Raw genomic sequence first — 16,548 nt, forward strand, 5'->3', positions numbered from 1 at the left:
GTCACCAACTCACTCTCTCTCTCTACCAAATTGCGACTGCGTTAACATCGCTATATAAATTTTGTATTTAATGAAATAATAGAGATGTGAACAATATCTAAGGATATTTTTATCAGTCTACAAATAGAGACAACGTAGTAAAATTAATAGCGTATTGTAGATAAGATTACATATGTTAAGATTCATATCAATATATTGCTTTTCAAGTATAATTTACTAAGTCTAAATTGTTGCCCTTTGGAAAATTTAACAAAAACGAATACATATATAAAACCTTCATAGAACATATTTAAGAATAAAGCAACATAAGAAGAGACAATCTGATGGCCTAACACGAATATTTGAGATAAATTATTCGTAAAGTCAGCGACAAAGTATCATTATATATGTATCGTATTGATACATTATGTATGTACCTTATCGGGCGTAAAGTACGACGACAACATTTACATATACAAATTTTGACATATTTAGTCGATGACGTTACGAAAACGCATATCACAAATAATCGTGATAGACGCCCTATACTTCAAAATACCTACTATCAACTAATATCAACAACGCACTTGACTAAACTTGGCTTGTTTACCTTTATAGGCAATGAAATCCTTTCTTAATAAATAATGGTTGATCACTGTGATAGCAACTATTTTACAATATTGCCTACCTTTACATTCTCTTTCACAAAATAGAAACAAGAGTAAGTTCAACACACAGGTTTCGGAAGAAGTTCCTTATCGCGCGTTGTGAAAGGGGGCTAGACGGAAAAAATTCTTACGAAAAGTTGTCACGACACTTTTTGCTATAGTAAGTATGGTAACGACGAATGAGCGCTACTTCACCATGGCAATGACGTGACCATATATAACGAAAATTCATAGAAATAAAATGTACTTCTTGTAAAAAAGACTTAAGTTTTTTATTCATAGAATAATCATTGGTTCCTTCACTAATTAATCGAAAGGAACTTCGTTCTATCCGGGTGTCCCAACACACCTCTCAAGTTTTTTATTTCACCATAGCACTGTCATATTTCTAATGTCATATAGCCTATCTGAGAATGCAATAATCATAGACTAAGAGGCGCTTCAATCGCCTTCTTTAAATCCTTATCTAATGTGGGCCATGAAATTAATTCTATATTTTTCAGCAATATAGCGAGGTATTTTATATATCTGGTCAGACTATAAATATAAACTCACCTGATCTCAATATCATCGAGCCGTTTGTATTTGATACCTCTGGACAGCATCCTGACTGATGATTGGTCACTGGTTCATTTTCACATACACTTTATCACTAATCTCTGTCTATACTTACAGTCTTTTATACTAATTATATAGTAACCTAAATCTTTAAGACATTAGAAATTATTATAATTATCACATCTGAGAAGAATAGTTATATATTGTACAGAGAATATCAACAAGTAACTGGGCTCATTACCTGTTGGTTTCTGAGACTAAAATCTCTGTATAAAAGATATCGTCATCCCTGTCAATATCTTTAACAAAACAGAGATAACCATATGTTTTAAAACGGAGATTATGTCTCAAAAACCCACGGTCAGTTATTAAACGATTTAAGCATTCACAAAGTATAGATATCTTATAAAGAACCTACACTAATTGTCTACTAATTTACCAATTAATATAATTCCTAATTTCAGTTTTAAGTTCTAAACTTAAGTTTTTATACGTTTGTTTCGGCAGTAGAAGTTTATAGTAAATAAATCAGAAACAGTGTAAACCATTTTTATGTTGCAATTGATGTTTCTAGAGACGCGCTTATCTACAATACACAAACAACTACCAAAGTGGAAAAAGTGGGTTGGGCTTTATCAACAATATCTAATAATGTATACAAAGTATGAAAATACAAAACAAGAAAATGTCAATTATTTCGCAACTTAATTATGTTTGGTTAAACATAAGAAATCAAAACAGATTTTATACCAAATTTAAACTCAAAAACAAAACTAACATTGACTATAATACACCATATTAGATAGTAACAAAATCCTAGCTCAAAATTAGTAGAAATTTTATCAATAATAAACACTACAATACTTTAAAATAACACGTAGAATTATAACTTATCGAATTCACAACACTAACTTATTCACATATGTATAGTAAATAGAACATGTAAGGATTTTAGTATCAAGCCGTGTGCAACCTATCATTATAGTTAATTGCTTGATCAACGCGCACGGCACTAGTGGCGTGTGTACTAGTGCGCACTATACTGTTAAGAGATAAAAATATAAGGCACATGATTAACCATATCTATGTCGCAGACAAATCCCTAATACCGTCAAAAGATAAAGCGTCCGGATTTTTTTTAAACATTCTATGCAGTACTAGCTATTGCCTGCAATACTGTCCGTGCGGTATTAAAAATATGCCTACATGTTTTTCCAAGCTATGTTCTATATCTATGCCAAATTTCAGCAAGATATATGAGGATGTTCTAGAGATACCTTCAAACAAACATCCATCGATCTAAACATTCGCATTTATAATATTAGTAAAATAAAGAACACCAGAAACCGACGTATATGCATAGATGAGGAAGAAGCTACAGAAAGATGTGCCAGGACCAAACCAAATCGACATACATAATCACTGCCTACCTAAAAAAACACACACACAACCGTAACGAAGGTTACAGGTGTGTGTGTGTGTTTTTTTTTTCATCTATTTGGTAGGATATTTTTTTATATTCTACGTATTTAAACACTTTATAACTATTGTATAACAATTTTAATGTAAAAAAATGGCAACACTGCGAACATATGAGTACTTTACAAGGCAATAGTATTATGTAAATAAATAACTTTTGACTCTATAATGAATAAAAATAAATAAAACATTTGGAATATTATTAATTCTATAAGAAAGTGACAACGTCGCAAAATAATTCGATTGATCTAAAAAAACGGCAGAGTTTTATAAAACGTGTTGCGCGATAAAAATCGGAAACGAAGTGAAAGTTGCGCGGGCGCAGAAACTACGTAATAAGAGCGTAAACCTATAAACACACTAGAGTACAAAATTAAATCTATTTTTTAATTAATCTTTTAGAGTGGAATTTGAAAAGAAATTTTGTACTTAAACTACAATGTTGTCTAGGGACAATAATATATCGGATATGTTTTATTATATACTAAAGGAAAACGAGGGTCTCTTGGAGTTAACAGAACAGCACCGAGATGGAAATCCGCAACTCCAGAAGAACTGGAGATGAGTTGCCGTGCCAGCCTTTCAAAAAATACCTTTTATCGATTCAATTTACGAAATCAACTTATAAAAGGATTAGTTAACATTGCAATGTATGCGTAAAAAGCATACGACGTGTACATTAGGGAATGGAATACAATTAAAAATTAATTCCAAAGGTGAAGTGAGGTCGAAACGCGACGCATTCCGTTAATAATAAACGATAGACTCAGGGTCATATTCATTTAATTTCCTCAATGTTAAATTTCCAATAATATATGAAAAGTTAATTATTTTACAGGCAATTGGTACTTATTTTACATCAAAACGACAAGACAATGGAGCAGTGAAACTGTTTTTGAAAGATAAAACATTGTGCGGAACTACGATTACATTTATTTTTTATGTATTCCTAGTACGAATATTTGTGACAATCGTGTTCGTGTCATCATCGTCAATTATGTCAAAATTAGTATAAGATTTTTGGTGTAAACGTCCGATAGGTGTCTGCTGTACAAATTTTAATGCCAATTTTGTCGATATTTTCACAAATATTCGTACTAGGTCCACTGATCTCTATAATTTGTTTAATATATATTAAATGAATTTTTAGATCTACAGAATGTTCTGTACACATTTATTTATGACAAAATTTAGAACACCGTAAAATCCATTTACTAAGTAAAGCTTCATATAAAATGTATTTCAAATTATGCAGATTGTTTTTTCTGATAAATTTGATTTAATTATTACAAAATATAACCCAAGTGAATGGCAAACTTAATTACGTCATTAAAATAAGATTTATTTTGGTGGAGGTAGCTTATTTACGAAATAAATTCACTTTCATCACAATAATGTTCACATTTTTAAAAACTTATCAAGTTAAAAGTCGTACGTTGGACGTAGCATCGGCAAACGCGAAATATATATGTATAACAAGATTCAAACTTAAAGGTCGATAGTTAAAACTATGTACGTTCTAATCGCCATTAAATTTAGATGACACTATAGCTGTTTTTCGTATGATAAAATTAAGATAATGAGACTTTACCTTTGTTTATTTGCAAATTGTGTTGTAAATTTCGTGCTACAGTTCGTTGCTTCGATTTGATGTTTAGTATACTGGGCTCTACTAACGATGAAGATGACTTCTGAACTATCGATTGTTGCATTTATATATCAATATTATTAGAAGATGAACGAATGACTGGTACATTGTGTGACAGTTCATAAAACATGGTTACGTACATCTTAATAGTGTTTATAAAACATATATCTATTGTATTTTTTTATAATAACAGTCGCTTAGAAACAATTGGTTGCATTTGATTAATCACAGCAATAACTTTGATTTCCTTTGGTAATGTTTTTTATAAGAATGTAGGTACCGTTAGTTAAAATATTTAATTTTTATCCGGAAACTTTTACGTTTATACAAAGTGTATCATTTAATATTTTTCTATCTATTCACATCGCATTTTTAACCGACTTCCAATAAATTTAAAATCTACTAGTCTTCTAGTTATTAAAAAAAAAATGGGACCCATCTGCAAGCAGTTCCTTTCGATTAAAATAATTTTTAACAAAATCGGAGCACCAGGGGCGGAGTTTCGCGGTAACACACATAAAAAAAACAGTCGAATCAATTTGTCTCTATGTTTTCCATGTATTTTATTTTAAGAAAAATCAAGTGGTTTTTCATGAGTGGTTTCCTTACTTAAAATGTAATTATAATGGTTCTATTTTTTTCTATTGATACTAATAATAATTATATGTAAAGTATATAGACGCTGTAAAACTATAAAGGCATTGTCGTTATTTATATGGCTTTATGAATACTTTACGAATGTTTTGAATGAACATATTTTTTTATTGATTATATGTGATAGATAACGTTGCATATCTAGACGACATAAAACTCTAGATAGCGGTCGTTTATTAGAAACAATCTAGTACTTATACGTATTTGATAGAACTAATTGCTTGTTTTATTAACTGTAGAAAGAACTAAAATACGTAATGGCATATACACATTTATCAAAGTTTGAAGTTATATTTGTTGAGAAAAAATCAAACGCACAGAGTCTAAAATTTGACAGGATTAACAAAGTTTCAAATGTAAGTTAAATTTTTATTGTAATCGGCTAATCTATAAGTACCATAATCTGTATATATAACCTCTTCTTAGAGGCCCCATTAGCAAACTAACTTCTTCTATTGGGACAGAAAATAGATCAAGGAGACTGTGATCTAAGTGGTACTAAGACCCTTTTTCCGATGAGTGACATTTCCAATGGCAACCTCTACTATCATAGAATAGAATTCGCGCGTGACCATATGCATTGCTTATGTAGTCGAAAAATGTTCTTGGTGTTTGCTCATAAGAGTCCAGAAATACAGCCGACGATTGACATAAGTAGAACGTCTTTTAATTTTTAGCCGACTTCAAAAAGAAGGAGGTTATCAATTCGACTGTATTTTTTTTTTTTTTTTTTTTTATGTGTGTTACCGCGAAACTCGGCCCCTGGTGGTCCGATTTTGATAAAAATTATTTTAATCGAAAGGAAGTGCTTGCAGGTGGGTCCCATTTTTTTGTTTTTTTTTTTAAATAACTAGAAGACTAGTAGATTTTGAATATAGCTTCAAAATTTGTTGCGGAAATTAGGGACATTTTTGCTTTCAGCGCTTACGTAGGCTAAACTATAGGACCTACATAAAAATGATGTATGGCGAATTGTAGCTCTTTAAATGTGCTAAATAAAAGTCCGCGATAGCATATATCTATCTTTTATAGTTTTCTCACAATAACCATTTTTTTTCTTTAGAAACATTAATTAAATTCATGCCCTATTTCCGACGCTATTATTCAAGTTCAGTATTAACCCTTATGTAAATGAATATGTTCATTATCAAGAGAATTTAATGTAGATTATATTTGCAATTGAAACTATATCATTCTGTCTAATAGTTTAGGAGATATCGTAAGAATAAAATTACGCGGAAACGAAAAATGCTACATCGCGTTACAATGAATAGCACAAATTTGCTTTCTGGGCTTACGGAGGTCAAACTATATGACCTACATTAAAATGATGTATCGAGTAATTATAGATCCTTAAATTTGCTAAATAAAAGTCTCAGGTGGCATATATCTATCATCTATGGATGTCTCACAAAAACCATGTTATAATGAACAAACTTCGATTAAATTGCACACGAAAAACAGCGTCGTAAGCTTACGGCGCTATTATATTATATTCGATATGAATCCTTATCCAAATAAATGTGTTTGATGGCTAGAGTATTAAATGCAGATTACATTAGCCTTTAAACTATGTAATTCTGATCAATAGTTTGGAAGATATTAAATTATTAAAAACTACGCGCATTCGAAAAATGCTACTGCGGCGCGCGGCTGGACAAAATTAAAGGCACGCTACGATGTATTAGTTCGTTAATTTTCAATTTGTATACCGATTTTGATAATTATTTCATTGTTTAAAGGATAAGTGGTTATCTGGTGTATTCTAAATTAGTTTTTGAATTGAAGTACACACATATTAAATAGGAAAGTCCTTTTCTTTATTTGTCTTATTTATGTCCTTATACGTATTAAGGAAATTTGTAATTAAACTTCAAATTCACTAAAAATTGAGAAATAAAACAAACATTTTAAGAAAAAAAAATAGCCGACTTCAAAACAAAAAAAACTATATCAAACAAAATGCGCTCAAAAGTAACTTAAAAAAAACAATTTCAAACAAAATGCACTCAAAAGTAACGTAAAAAAAACAATTTCAAACAAAATGCATTCAAAAGTACCATAAAAAACAATCTCAAACAAAATACACTAAAAAGAAACAAAATAATGTCATGAAAACTTCTTTCTTTCTTTCTTCTCTCTTTCAAAAACCCTCTAAACTCTAAAGAAAGTTCTCTTCTTTCTTGTAATATGTCTATATTGTATAATTATTGTTATTTTGGAGTCGGTTTCGGCCTAAGTAGGGACATAAACGTAAGTATGTCTCATACATCCCAAATATAAAATGTCACCTATTTACTTCGGCCGACACCGACTGCGAAATAACAATAATTATACAATATAGACATATTACAAGAAAGAAGAGAACTTTCTTTAGAGTTTAGAGGGTTTTTGAAAGAGAGAAGAAAGAAAGAAAGAAGTTTTCATGACATTATTTTGTTTCTTTTTAGTGTATTTTGTTTGAGATTGTTTTTTATGGTACTTTTGAATGCATTTTGTTTGAAATTGTTTTTTTTACGTTACTTTTGAGTGCATTTTGTTTGAAATTGTTTTTTTTAAGTTACTTTTGAGCGCATTTTTTAAAAATAAATAAATAAAAACTCACTTGTTACAAAGATAGGTTAAAACAATGTTTATAGGAACATCTGTACAAGTGGCTGTAGAGTGCTTTCTTTACACAAACAACTAAACAACGAATAAAGAACAATGTCATGGCTGAATTGTTTTATTTGGTGTTCTACAAAACAATTGACATCGTGTTGTTTTGTTTATAAAACAAACTTCATTTGTTTTTGACCTTTCTTAGACAAATGTATATTTTAGTAGGCCAATCTTAATATCTTACTAATATCATAAATGCGAATGTTTAGATGGATGTTTGTATGAAGGTATCTCCGTAACGGCTCAACGGATCTTTATGAAATTTGGCACAAATGTAGAACATACAATGGAAGAACACATAGGCTTCTAAAGTTTTTTTTTAATTCCGTACGATTGCATATCATCTACGATTAGTTATACTGATGTCGAAGCACAAAAAAAGTCTCTCGTTGTCTTTTTAAATATAATGTTATTATGTATTTCAGCTGTTGTTTTTTTACAACAATGTAACTTTTGAAACCCAGTAAAAGCTTTAAAATTGGTTACCAAAATTCAAAAGGCCATTTTAATTTTAAAATTTACGATATCTCTAATTAAAAACGTCTCTAGCTAAGTTCTTTTGTATTACATAACATAGCCATTCGTGTTACACAAGCTAAGTACATATTTTCAACGTACATAAATCTCATGTCACATTCCACAAATCAAATTAATTACATTTCTTTCGTATGCAGAATGGTTAATGGCAAACAATCATCAGAATCGATGGCAGTTTTTAGTCAATAAAAAACAAAGTCAAGGTCTGTTTGACGTTTGCACTCTAGGTAATAACTAATCTGTTACGTATGACATCATTGGTTTTCTTTAGTTATATTAAAGGAGCAGACAATCATCTTAAATAAGGTAAGCAAGCAAAAACAAAATAAAAGTATCAAGTATCATCGATCCTTCTAAGAACTTGCAGTATCAAAATAGAATTTTGTAAATGCAAAGAACATTAAAATGTTGGTAATGTACACACTGCCTTTACGTAGAGTCATATAAATATAAATTGATATGGCAAATAAACGTTTATTAATATTAAGTATCATTGGAGAGTGTCACTTCAAGTTAGTGTTGTATATAATTTTGGATAAAGTTGTATCTTTAACTCTGATACAAAATCATTAAACTTTAAGTAAAAACCCGAGACGAATTATGGACAACTGGCTTTGTATTGGCCGACATTTGGCAAACACTTCAAATAGAGTATGACGTAATTTAATCGTATATAGTCCCGGTAAATAAAGTCCCGGTGTATATATATAACGACGCTGGAATTTCCAGCTTTAAGCATAAACGCTGTAACCCTTGAAATCGCGAATATGTTTTTCACACGTTAATAATTTCAACCATTATCAAACGATAATGATTTTATTATAGGTTAGCACAAACTACACAACATTGCTAAATACCGCATGCTTGTAGGCGTATCAGCTCACGAGTTATCATTTTTTGGCTCTCCTGTACAGTTCATACTTTAGGGGTTACATCGTTTATGCTTTCCAGCGTTGATATACAAGTATATCTGACCCGGGCATAATTCTAACCAAATTATGACAGCCCACTAGCACCCCCTGTCGAGATACGAAAAGGACCTTGTGACACTTTTTTGACATTGACACGAGGGCGCTAGTGAGGTATCACGACTTAGTTTGACTTACGTCCACCGGGTTATATATTTGTCGATCTATAAAAACAAATTGTTCGTATTTTCATGGCAAATAAATAAAGCTGTAGTAAAAAATTATGAAAGCTTTAAAGGTAACAGGCACAAAAAAGCTTTTGCGAAGTAAACTTCCGAATAATTATAAAAATAAACTTATTTTTTATTATTATTTTGTAAACGTAAATTATTTGTAAAACAATTAGGTAAACCTTTGTAATAATTTAAACGTAAACAATACACGATCGTACTTATTACCCTCATTGTTATACTAAAGTCACCGTGAAATATTTCATTCAATGTTGTATACAAGAGATAAAAAAATAATTGGGTTTTCACCGAAAAGACAACACTTTTGAAAAACTCTTTGGAAAAACTAGAGAATTTTCTTTGTGAACATACTGTGACATAAATTTCATGAAACTGGATGTAATACATGCAAGTATATGTATATTTTACAATTAAGTCTCTGAGTTCCATTCCCAGACGAAATAAAAATTATATCTTACTAATATTATAAATGCGAAAATGTTGATGTATGGATGGTTGTTTGTTAGAAGTTATCTCTGGAACGGCTCAGCGGATCTCGATGGAATTTGGCATGCATATTGAATATAGTCTGGAAGAACACATAGGCTACTAATAAAGTTATTATCTTAATTCCACGGGGACGGAGTCTCGTGTGACATCTAGGTTTTAATTTTAAACATATGTGTCATTGGGTATTAACATGAGTATGGTTTTTCCAGACATATGTACTGGTTAGCTTGTTTACCATGTTTTACTACGAAATTAGTATAAATAATAGTAGTTTTTAATGACTAAAAACATCTAATCTGGCATGATAACAAATATCGATTAATGATAATTATGAACAAAAAAAATGTGTGAAAATAGGTCGGTAGCTTTACGACTTACTGACGATAGGGAGTTCGATTCCCAGATAGCATCGTTCGAACATATATTTAGAATTATCCTAAATGTTACTAATTGTAATGTAGGTAGCTACAGAACAACTTTGTGTAAGTACCTTATTTAATGTGATTATTTTATACGCCAGTTGGCAATAAACATCTTGGACTGAGCACTCGTGTTTCATTGTAAATATTACAGTGGCGACGAGGATAAAACGGAAGACGTGCGGGTGTAATATTTTGTGCGGTGTGCAGTCGTTTAGGGTGTTGCACGGTGTTTACACTTGTTTACATTCGAAATGTCGGTGGGTCTAATAGGCGCTTTTGAAATGCGGAGTGCTGCGTGGGCGTCCTACGTGGATCGGCTCGAGATGTACTTCGTTGCCAACGGAATCAAGCCGGAGGTTCAGCTGCCGACATTGATCGCAGTAATGGGGGAGGAAGCCTATGAGCTCTTAGTAAATTTGGCTAGTCCCAAGAAACCTTCTGAGCTCAAGTTCAAGGAGGCGGTGGACTTAATGCAACAACACTTGGAACCGACGCCTTCCGTGCTGGCCGAACGATATAAGTTCAGGCAGCGCAGACAGACCACCGAGGAAAATGTATCGGAATACGTGGCGGAACTTAAGAAATTATCACGGTACTGTGTGTTTGGAAGCAACCTCAATGAGAATCTGCGTGATCAATTTGTGTGTGGCCTCCGCAGTGATGTCATACGGCAGCGCCTATTCGCCGAAGACGACTCTTTGTCCTATACGAAGGCAGTTAAAATAGCAAGCACGTTGGAAGCGGCAGAGCGGGATGCGGCGGCGGTTGAGAAGCCTCTGGACGGTGGCAGTCAAGCAATACAAGCAGTGAATGCGATAAGTCATGGCGGTGAGCGGGCTGCGGCTGCGACGCCGGCGGCTCTGCCACGCGCGGCGCCCTCTCTCCCGTCGGCCCCTCCGATTCTTCCTCCTCCTCCGACCCCGCGCCCCCGGGGTCTGATCCTTGAGCGTTCGCACTGTCTACCTGTTCACCCAACACAGACGGGGCAGACGCGAGCGATTGCCTGCTCTCGCTCGGTCTCCTACGCAACTGATCGATATGTCTGTGCACCACCCCACCGTCAGATCCTCTTACCTTAAAATTACTGCTTCCAAGAACCTCTACTACCTGCCCCGGAATCCATTGGGGGCACCGGTTAGTAGTGCCGGAACAATGTAAAAGTAAAATTTTAAAAATTATTCACGAACCCCACATGGGCATAGTAAAGTCCAAGGCGCTCGCCCGCAGCTATGTATGGTGGGCGGGCATCGACGAAGCGGTGGAGCGCGCGTGCCGGGAGTGCGAGGCGTGCGCGGCGCAGGCGGACGCGCCGCCACGGCAGACACCGCGCATGTGGCCCTGGCCATCGCGCCCCTGGACTCGCCTCCATTTAGATTTCTTGGGCCCAATCGGGGGGAAAACATTTTTGGTGGTGGTGGACGCGATGTCCAAGTGGATCGAAGTTTTCCACATGACGGGGGTTTCGGCGAGCTATTTAATTGATCGTTTAAATGAATTATTCAGCCGATTCGGTATACCGAAGCAGATCGTCACTGATAACGGTACGCAGTTCGCTTCGAAGGAGTTCGAATATTTTAACAAGTATAACGGCATACAACACATTTTTACTCCACCTTATCACCCATCATCGAACGGGTTAGCCGAAAACGCGGTTAAAACACTTAAGAGGATAATTAAAAAGGCGCTGCAAGAGAAGCGGGACATAAACAGGGCTCTGTGGTCATTTTTACTTTACTACCGAAACGTGGAACATTGTACGACTGGCGAGAGCCCGGCGATGCTTTTACTCGGCAGACCGATACGTACCCGCCTCGATGTAATTAGACCGGATCGGGAGGGCAAAGTGCGTTGCGCACAACAACGTCAGCAGGAGGCGGCCGGCGGGGCCAACCGGACTTTCGACAAGTCTGACACGGTTTGGTACAGGCAGTACCTGAAAGGGGAGAAATGGATTCCGGGGCAGGTAGTAGAGGTTCTTGGAAGCAGTAATTTTAAGGTAAGAGGATCTGACGGTGGGGTGGTGCACAGACATATCGATCAGTTGCGTAGGAGACCGAGCGAGAGCAGGCAATCGCTCGCGTCTGCCCCGTCTGTGTTGGGTGAACAGGTAGACAGTGCGAACGCTCAAGGATCAGACCCCGGGGGCGCGGGGTCGGAGGAGGAGGAAGAATCGGAGGGGCCGACGGGAGAGAGGGCGCCGCGCGTGGCAGAGCCGCCGGCGTCGCAGCCGCAGCCCGCTCCGGCTTCACCGGGCGGGTCAGGACATGTGTCCGCGGCTGCCGCACTTAGAGTTCGCCCTATTAGGCAGTGCCGATTAGTTAAGCCTAAGTAATTAAGATTTTTGTATTTTATTTTATTTAAGTTAAGACTCTTATTATTTATGTTCTGTAATTCTTAGTTAGTATTCCTTAGGATTAAGTATGTTGTCATTATTGTTGTAAGATAGTTTTAAGATAGTTCTTAATTAGTGTAGAGGAGTGTAATGTAGGTAGCTACAGAACAACTTTGTGTAAGTACCTTATTTAATGTGATTATTTTATACGCCAGTTGGCAATAAACATCTTGGACTGAGCACTCGTGTTTCATTGTAAATATTACACTAATATAATAAGAGCTTTGTAACCGTTAAGGGACCTGCATAAGTAAATTAATACATGTCTACAACTGGATATTAAGCATGGGTTTCATTGAAAAAATACTGCTGTATCTTAAATTATCAGTGTAAACCCGCAGTAAATAAAAAATTAAAGTTTGTAAGTCTGATGATTTTTATATTTAGTCAAAAGTGCGTCGTTATTCAGATCTAGTTAGAAAGACATGAACAAATGTAAAGTGAAAACTTAAAGTTTTCTAATAAAAAAATAACAAATAAAAACCTCGTGGAACAGTCGCAAATTTTAAAATAGAGAAATCTAGTCACAGAATTAATAAAAAGACCAAAGTACACAAGTCACTGTCACAATTATCGTTCGTTTTATCGTAATTTTCGTAATGTGAAATTGTGAATGGAAAACGCGCGCGATTAAAACGCGACCAACTCTACGCAATCACGCGTCAACACTGGATTTTGCTGCGCTATGTGGGTGAATGAAAGTGTTAGTGATGTGCGTAATACGAATAGAAATGTCGACAAATTGTATTTCTAAAATTATTGAACTTGCCGATGACGTTTAGCTGTGAGCTGATGACAGGAAAATTATTGCGTGAAGTGAATTGAATCTTGTACTTTAACGTCACTAGGAAATTACGCAATTCTAGTTAAAAAAATCAGTTCATTTTTTAGGACAGTATTTAAACAATCTAGTGGTACAATCCAGTGGGCAGCATGATATAATTTCAGGCAATAAATTGGTAAAGTACGGTTTATAAACTTCTAAACTTGGTTAACCCGTTTGAATTTCCAAATTAGCTTACGCCAAAAGCATGATATTAAAGTAAAAATAATGCCAATCAAAATTATATCCAAAAATATCGACAAAAAAAATTGTTACACAACACTATAATGATTAAGCTGTAATAGTTAGTCCTTGTCTGCCTCTTGAGAAACTATCACAGTCAATTAGAATTCAATACCTTATTAAGATGACAATAAGACGCAAAATCCCTTATACCTAACGTACGACTGAGAATAAAGGAAACTTTTGAATACAAGGCACGAACAGCGTGGGTAAGGTTTATATCATTACTTTGTAGTTATTTGAACCCGTTTGTACACAAATATTGAAGTAAATAAAATAAACATAGCTATCGCAAATCCTGATTTAACGCTAGTACATAAAAGACGAATGCAGATGACTCATATTGTTAAATTACAACAGGATATGTTGTCAAGATTCTAGTTGATAGATAATCCTATTGTATTTGATTTTTGGTGTTTACCGTTGGACCGATCGGCCTAACGGGAAACACCCATACCTATTTGAACATATTGAAAAAAGAATTGAAATATTGAGAAAATGAAAGGTCTGTTTTTATACAGGTTTTTCGAGAGTGAAAACGCACAGTTAGGCTCTTGTACACATTGCAAGTCTCTGCCGACACTATCAGGTTAATGCAGTGAAGTTGTTATCGTACGTATTATCTATATTTAGATATAAAAATTACAAGGTCTTTAATAAAAAAAATTATGACATTATTGTCCTCTAAAGTATTGGGAAATTACACTTACGGTGGTGGTTTTTCCAGCATTTCTGTGTCTTCGCCTGGGAACAAAAAAAATATATTTTTATTGAATCCATAATTATAAGCAATTTGATATTTAAAAAAGACAAAATCGGTGACATACATTAAAAACAATTTTATTTTATTCAATGTAAAAAAACATTTTAAATATTTTTTTAATTTGTTCCGTAGTATTTGTATTGAAAATAAAATAAAAATAATTGCACTACGCTCTTAACCCAAAAGGGTAACCAGAGTACAGATATTTCTTGAGGGCGGGAAATTCAAGAAATTATTCTTTCAAACATCGCCATCTATCGGTGATACTTGGAGTTAGTTTTACATCAACAACCGAAAAACTTTATATTTATCAATCAACACATTCATAGACTATCAAGACATTGTGAAGTATAGTGAGCAATAATAAACAATTCATTACAATTATTTAATAGTATAAAGTAATGAATAAGTGGTGTTACTATGTAATGGTCACTCGAGCGGACAAATGCCTTCGTTATCGGACACTAGTAGTTATCATTCGGTGCTACAAATGCGGCTTTGTGGTCGAGTTAGCGGCATCCACCGCTACGTACGACAATTGCAATCAAAGCGTGAACAAAGTTTAAAAACAAATTTAATTAAAAAACAAACATCATTGATAACCTAAATAACCTTAAAATTATCGTTTTGAAAAATACAATTCCAAATATCTCTGGAGTTGAAAGTTTAAAACTCATACAGTCAGCTTCATAAATATAGTGGCAGTCAAGATATCCAAATATATAGGAACACCTAAAGTGATCAATTATATAAGTACAACCAAAGTCATCAAATTAATTGAAGCATCCACTCTGCTCAAAAAGATCGAAGCGTTCACATCGTCATATATATGAGTACATTCAAAGTGCCCATAATTATAGTAACAGACAGAGCGTCAATAATAACGAAGCATCGAAAGTATGCAAAAATATCGTAACATTAGACAAAATTGAACTCTATCTCTATTCACTTATGATACACTTTGAAATATACTACTTCGGTTAAATTCATTTGACGCTTTGTATCAACATAATAGGTTGTCCAGTAAGTTCGTTCCGATTTTCAATAGGTATTTTAGAATAGACCCGAATATATTACAATTATTGAAAACATATGACATGTTTACATAACACATACAAACTAAAAGAGGATAACTTCAGCCATATTTTGACAAATGGTAGGACACGATTCGTTCTTTTCTATTAGTTTTATAAAAACTGATTGACTTAATTTTTGTCGAAATAAATAAGACGTTTTGCTATAAAATCGAACAAATATAATTTAAAAGACGTATGCCAAAACTTAAGGGCCTTTAAAATTTCCCTTAAAAATGGGCACGAACTTATCGGACAACCCAACATTTTTCTTCTTATTATTATAACGCTTAAAATTTATAAATTTACGATACATGACAGATACCTAATCTATATATATAAAAGAAAGTCGTGTTAGTTACACTGTTTATAACTCAAGATCGGTCGAACTGATTTTGCTGAAAATTGATGGGGAGGTAGCTTAGAACTAGGAGACGGACATAGGAACTTTTTATCTTGTGAGCATTTTTTTTATTCCGCGCGGACGAAGTCGCGGGTAAAAGCTAGTAAGTAACATCAAATTTTATTCTGTCACAATATGTGCTAGTTTCAGTGTTTTACTATTTTCGCCGCGGTACGTAAGTTTAGTGGTTCGAATCCCAGGCTTACAAGGTTTTTATTTTTCAATATTATCAATCACATATAAAGCTTGATTTTTTTTAATGAAAAGGAGAAATCTGGTAATGTACTTAGAATATGTTTTTTCTTAACAAAAACAATTTTACATTTTTATTTTTGGGGTATTAAATATTTAAATAAAATTAATAACGATGAGGTTCGGCCATCTCGGGATAAAGCGAGTGGGCGGAGAGTGTTTTCATTTGTCATTGCGGTCATTGAAATTGAATTCTACTCGTATATCCATATCCTTGAAATACACTTTGAAAGTATACAACTTCTGTTAAATTAATTAACAATTTGTATCAAAATATTTTTCTCTTACTGTTAGGTATCTTCAGTCCGGTTGCAGTAGAATTTTCCAAGCATAGATTTATTACAC

At 34.0% G+C, this 16,548-nt stretch overlaps 1 protein-coding gene across 1 annotated transcript in view; it reads right to left on the bottom strand.

Annotated features, from left to right (window-relative positions):
* Nucleotides 1–13,302, bottom strand: part of LOC106707476 (copper-transporting ATPase 1) — a 41,090-nt gene extending 27,788 nt beyond the window's left edge. Inside the window, exons 1-2 of the mRNA XM_045682390.1 lie at nucleotides 13,131–13,302; nucleotides 1,203–1,347 (exon numbers count right to left, since the gene is read on the bottom strand). Of these exons, the coding sequence (XP_045538346.1) occupies nucleotides 1,203–1,252 (50 nt within the window). The 5' untranslated portion in view covers nucleotides 1,253–1,347; nucleotides 13,131–13,302. The remainder of the gene's footprint in view (nucleotides 1–1,202; nucleotides 1,348–13,130) is intronic.
* Nucleotides 13,303–16,548: the final 3,246 nt, after the last annotated feature.

Source organism: Papilio machaon, chromosome 19 (genome assembly GCF_912999745.1).
Source record: "Papilio machaon chromosome 19, ilPapMach1.1, whole genome shotgun sequence".
NCBI lineage: Eukaryota > Metazoa > Arthropoda > Insecta > Lepidoptera > Papilionidae > Papilio > Papilio machaon.